The following is a 6,329-nucleotide window of genomic DNA, read 5'->3' on the forward strand; positions in this document are numbered from 1 at the left end:
AAGAGAAAGGAAACAATTTTAGTTTTATAATGTCACCATCTACATCCTTATACTTTTGCATCTCACAAAGTTCAACAAAATTATTAAGGTGAGAAGCAACATAATTAATACTAATACCAGAAAATTGCTCTTTCATAACAAGATTTAACAAAGCAGGTTTAATTTCATAGAAAGCTGCTTCAGAAGAAGGTGGAGTAATACGTGTACAAATAAAATCATTGTTGTTTGTGCTAGTAAAGTCACACAACTTATTCTTTTCAGCAGAACCCATTTTAGCAAAATTAAAAAACAGCAACAGAAATAACAACAATAATAGAAACTATTTTTTTTTGTGTTTTTGATATAATGAAGAAAACAAGACAACATAAAATAAACTAAGCAAAACTATAACAAAGTAAAGAGATTGGAGATGAGAGACTTCCTTTGCCGAATCCTCTTTCTCCCCGGCAACGGCGCCAGAAAAGTCTTGATGGTTCTTAACGTAGCGTAGATTTCACACCGCTGGGGAACCCTAAGAGGAAGGTATGATGAGCACAACAGCAAGTTTTTCCCTCAGTAAGAAACCAAGGTTAATCGACTAGTAGGAGAAAGACGTGACTTCTGAAGGTGTTGCTAGGTGATTATTGGCAGGGCGTACTGCCGGCGTCAGCAACAACGTGAAACCTGAACACAACACAACCAAAATACTTTTCCCCAACTTACAGTGAGGTTGTCAATCTCACCGGTTTTCCTGAACACAAAGGATTAGACGTATCGCGTGGAAAGAGATGTTTGCAGTGGAATTAAAGAGAACAGTGCTTGCAGAAAGTAAACAGAACATCATTGTATTAGATGAATTTATCGCGTGGAAAGAGATAATTACTATGAGATTCGTTTGGGCATTACAACATAATACATAGTCTGTAATCCAACTGCGTCTATGACTAATAATCCACCTTCCGGTTATCGTACGAACCCCTTCCAGTATTAAGTTTTAAACAACATATTATCGCATTAAGCAAGGTGTGTAAAGTAAACAATAGAATTACCCTTGGATAAAATATTGTTGTTTTTTTCCTAGTAGCAACAACACATCTACAATCTTAGAAGTTATTGTCACTCTTCCAGAAAACTAGAGGCATGAACCTACTATCGAGCATAAATACTCCCTCTTGGAGTCACAAGCATTTACTTGGCTAGAGTATCTACTAGCAACGGAGATCATGCAAGATCACAAATAACATATGATAAATATATAATCGATCTCAACATAGTATTCAATATTCATTGGATCCGAGCAAACACAACATGTAGCATTACATAAGGATGATCTTGATCATGTTATGTAGCTCACAAGATCTAAACATGAGGCACAAATTGGAGAAGACAACCATCTAGCTACTGCTATGGACCCATAGTCTAGGGATGAACTACTCACGCATCACTTCGGAGGCGGGCATGACGATGTAGAGGCCTCTAGTGATGATCTCCCCTTCCGGCAGGGTGCCGGAAAGAGCTCCCGAGCTAGGGTCTACGATAGCGGCCGCGGCGGAACTTTTCGTCGATGGACGCTCGGGTGTTTAGCTTTTTCCCGAGATCGTGAATAAATAGGCGGAAGGGCGAGGTCGGTGGAGGCCAAGGGGCCCACACCACCCCTTGACGTGGGCCCAGGCCTGGCCGCGCCAAGGCATGGTCTGGCCGCCCTATGGCTCCTCTTCGTCCCCCCTCTGGACTCTGTCTTCGTTATGGTAAAATATGGACTTCGGCTTCTGTTTCGTCCATTCCAAGAATATTTCATGTACAAATTTTCTGAAATACAAAACATCAGAAAACAAGGAACTAGCACTGTGGCATCTTGTTAATAGGTTAGTGCCGAAAAATGTATAAAAGTGCAACAAAGTGTGAGCAAAACATATATAATTTTAATTTGGTGTAAAACAATCATGGAGCATCAAAAATTATAGATACGTTTGCAACGTATCAGGCAGCCGTCGGGATAGAGGCTACGCATGCTCATGACGCGGAGATGAACAGATGCTGCCCGCCAGGATAGCCTGGCCGATCACCATGTACCTTGCCACTGCCGCCCGGTCCCCGCCGAGTTCCGCCACACCACCGTGTCCGCCGTCATGATCCAGGTGATGTAGCCGAAGGCCACCACTAGCAGACCCGCCGTCCACCGTCGTCGCCCCTGAAAGACCCCGCCTGCGCGCGAAGGGGAATTCATGGGAAGCTGGGCGCGGCCGCTAACGCCGACCCCGACGGCGGCAGCGGCCATGAAGAGGATCGGCCGCCTTTTCTAGGGTTGGGGTCGTCGCCCAGAGCCGCCTCGCGCGAGACGTCCCGGGGAGAAGATCGGGTGGGGAGGGAGGAGAGGGGGAGGGAGCTTTTGGTCTAAACCTGCCCTCAAACTCTTAATTAAGTCCAATTTTAATCCCTGAAAGCAATTTAACTATGGTTAACCGGTGTTTGAATCTCTCCTTTTTTTCCATCGTGGACAGATTTGGATAGATTTAGTCCACGCAGGACCATTCCACCTCGAGATCAGTTATGCATTTAGCATTACAAACGTTTGTTAGTGAGATCATTATCATTATTATCTACCTTACCTTTTACCATATATCCAGATCGGTACCTTCCTTTCAGGTCATACAAACTTGCTCTAGTAGAACTTCCAAAAAACTAACCATTTTCTAGAAACGCAGGCTCGAGTAAGATTGTCAACATAGCTGCTACCCTGCTACTGATCTGACAGTCAAATAAGCTTTCAGAGCTTAAAAAAAAACGGAGAAAAAAGCTTTGCCTCATCTTATTAATTAAGATGAGCTCAAATTTTTTTTTTATAAGGCCAATCCATAGCTTGACAAAACAACACAACTACTCTCGTGTCATGAATCATGATCGACTCCAAGTGTCTTGCACCCGCCACACTCAAAGCGTTGCCTCGGCCTTTATCTTAGCTATACCAAATTTCGGCAAAGAAGAAACACTTCGGAAAATCTCGCATTGTGTTCGTTTGAGAATAGCATGATGAGCGAGGCCAAAGATTTTCACCAGGAGCCGTTAGGCTAGATGAAGAAAGATGAGTCTTACCTTCGAGAAATGATAGGTCCAAGAAAACCTGAGATGAAATGAATGGTAGCCTTTCCAGCTTAGCTAAAAAGTCTGAAGGAAGATCCGTGGATTGTAGTTTGAAGCTTGAAAGTGTATTCCGAACTGCTGGACGGTACTCACGGAAGGCAGCAAGTTGGACCATAGATGGACCAGCCTCGTTGCAAAGCAGTCAAGCCTTCCGTTCTCTGGTAGGCGATATGGTACTGCCGCCTAGCTAGGCCTGAAGTGGTGATTCAGGAGGGGAACCGAACAAGTACAAGCAGATCACGCCAAACCATTCGGATTCTTTCCTGTAGATGAAGGCACGCAACCGACAGAGCTATCGAGGGAGAATCCTAGCTTTCTCTTTTCATCTACTGTCCCACAAAGATTGGGAGGAAAGTTGTACACCTTCGCCTGAGTGCTTGACTGACTACAATCTAATAGCAGATTTTCTTTGTAAAGCATGTCCATTATTAGAGCTTTTGAGAAGCTTTCTGTGCAATGCAACTGCGCAAGAATCTTCAGTTCTTATCCTGAAAGGAATGTACGGTAAAGTAGGATGAAGAAATGTATATATGATGCAGGCTTGATGCACAGAAAGGGCATCTTTTGTGAAGTTCGCCTATATACACTTCCGCTTCGGGGTTACAAACTCTGAAAAACCAGTGTTAAGTGAGCGTTGAGAGGGTAACTAAACTCCAATTGCTACACTCTGCTGGGAGGCAGGCAGAGTAAAGCCAATCAAATGGATCACCAAGGTGCCAAGAAAATTCATCCTTCTGTTGGTTCAATATGGTCATGTAAAGGCTAGCTAATCACCCTTTGCTGTCGTTATTTTCCGATTGTAGGCCAATCTAGCGGTTCGGATTCCGTCGTTCTAGAGATGGATTCATTGTTGAATGAACTCAAAAGAAAACTAAAATCCCTAAAATCCTCCAAGGCGCAGCCACAAGAAGACAGCTTTCCTCGCATCATGGTCGCCAAGGTCGGCCACCTCAGGCGCAACGTCTGCAACAGCGAGTATGATCCTGATCACGTCTCCATCGGCCCGTACAACCACCCTCGGCAACTCCCGACGCAACAGGACAAGGTGAGAAGCCTGCTCACCGTGCTCTCGGCGGCGGAAGAAGAAGAACCCAGCATGACGGTGGAGGTCTACCTCAAGGAGCTTGCGTGCCTCGAGGACAAGGCGCGGCGTTATTACGCCAACACATTCGATGACATTACGAGCGACCAATTCGTCCACATGCTCCTGCTCGATGGCTGCTACATACTCTCCCGCTTCGCGAGCTTCCCGGCAAAGCACACTGCGCACGCTGCGGGGGCTACCCGCTCTTCGGCTTTCGCTGCCGAACTCGAAGATTTGGCGGTGGTGCGCGACGTCTTCTTCCTCGCGGAGAACCAGATACCGTTCTTCGTCCTTGAGAAGATCGGCGAGCTGACAGTGCCGGGCGGTAGCGCTCATGTGGGTAAATGGATCGCGGATCATGCCCTTGAACTCATGAAGGCACAAAGGTACGCAGTAGCAGCGCCGGCCATGGTGCCTCCCGAGCTGACGGCACCAGAGAATCTCCTCCATCTTCTGCATATGCATTTGAAGCCACAGGAAACGGATGCCCTCTTGCCAACCGCTACAGGAAAAGGCGCCGCCGATGATAAACCTGTGTCGTCGGTGGGCCGGTGGCGCACGGCGACGGAGTACAGCTACGCAGGGGTGAACTTCAAGAGCCAAGAGATGAGCGAAAAGGGGGGCGTGCGCTGCATCCTGGACGTGAAGCTGGACAGCGGCGGCGGCACGCTGGAGGTGCCCCGCCTGGACATCGACAACGAGACGTGGCGGCTGCTGCGCAACCTGATGGAGTTGGAGCAGCGGAACCGGGAGGCGGTGGGGAGCTACGTCACGGCCTACTGCGTGTTCATGTCGCAGCTGGCGAGCGACAAGAAGGACGTGGAGCTGCTGTCTAAGAGAGGGGTCATCGTGCACGCCCACGGCAACGACGGCGAGGTGGCCCAGCACTTCGCCGACCTCTGCAAGGGAATCATGTTCGACACCAGCGAACCCAAGATCAACTACCTGTGGGACATACGCCAGAAGCTGGAAAAAAGGTCCCGGAGCTACCCGCGGAGGTGGATGGCGTGGCTAAAGCGCAAGTACTTCAGCAACCCCTGGCTCGCAGTTGGGCTCCTGGCGGCTGCCGTTGGGCTAGTTTGTGCCATCGTCCAAGCAGTGTACTCTGTTCTGAGTTACAAACAAGGATGGAACTAGAAATTGAGCATCTCATGTTGTTAGGACATTTAAGCTTAGGTCGGTGCGTCCGTGCTGTGTTGTGTTAGGAAATGTTGTGTCGAGTCTATTTTGTAAATCAGTATTGTACTGTGTCGTGTCGTGTGGTGTTGGCCCTGTTAGTAGTGTTGGATGCGTTTTGTATCCGTGTATCAAGAAATGAAAAAAAATAAACCAGAAAAGAAGCAGCCCGTATTGATGCACCAGATTCTCTCTTTGACCTAAACTCGAATTAGGGTTTTGATTATCTTCTTTCTGATCGGTTTTGCCTGATATCTATCAGTTGGTATAAAAGCTTGGTGGCCGGCTCTCCTAGGCGGAGGTCATGGGTGACGACAACGGTAACAAGAAGGCGATTGCGGAGATGTTAGGCACGGTTTTACAACTTGCGGCATCGACACCATCATGGAGTCATCGACGCAATCTCCGTGATTTGATCAGTACAACTAGAACTGTGGAGTTTGGGCATATTTGATGCACTGCGCCATGGACTCGCACGGGCTCTGGAACATCGTCAACCCCGGAGGTGACAAATTCATGAAACATGGAACGAAATGTTGACGACATCATCACATAGCTTCGGCCATCTACTCAGCTACATCGACGGATATGGTGTAACATCTAATCTCCAAAGAGACTATGAAGGATGTGTGGGACACCACTCGAACATTGCAGCAAGGGCACGAGTGTGTTTGCAAGGCCTCGTCGCGGACGATGATGAGGACCTACAAGAGTTTGCACGTGGGGGATGATGAGACAGTGGACACGGTGGTGGCCCTGATCAATGGAATTTGCACACTTGGCGAGAAGCTAGAAGATATCCATGTAGTGAGGTGTTTCGGCCAAGTCGTGATTGTGCGATACTTACCAATAGTATCGGTGGTCGGGAAGTGTGTCAGCCTAAAGATACTCGTGATGGATGATTTGATCGAGAGGTATACGGCGCATGATGAGAGGATAAAGCCAACAT

The 6,329-nt window shown here is 47.6% G+C and overlaps 1 protein-coding gene across 1 annotated transcript; it reads left to right on the forward strand.

Annotated features, from left to right (window-relative positions):
* Nucleotides 1-3,698: 3,698 nt before the first annotated feature.
* Nucleotides 3,699-5,565, forward strand: LOC124699310. The gene is made up of 2 exons (XM_047231631.1): nucleotides 3,699-3,833; nucleotides 3,924-5,565. Exons 1-2 carry the CDS (start codon nucleotides 3,821-3,823, stop codon nucleotides 5,339-5,341), a joined length of 1,431 nt encoding a protein of 476 aa, XP_047087587.1. The 5' UTR covers nucleotides 3,699-3,820; the 3' UTR covers nucleotides 5,342-5,565.
* Nucleotides 5,566-6,329: the final 764 nt, after the last annotated feature.

The sequence above is a fragment of the Lolium rigidum genome, chromosome 3 (genome assembly GCF_022539505.1).
Source record: "Lolium rigidum isolate FL_2022 chromosome 3, APGP_CSIRO_Lrig_0.1, whole genome shotgun sequence".
NCBI classification, from domain to species: Eukaryota; Viridiplantae; Streptophyta; class Magnoliopsida; order Poales; family Poaceae; genus Lolium; species Lolium rigidum.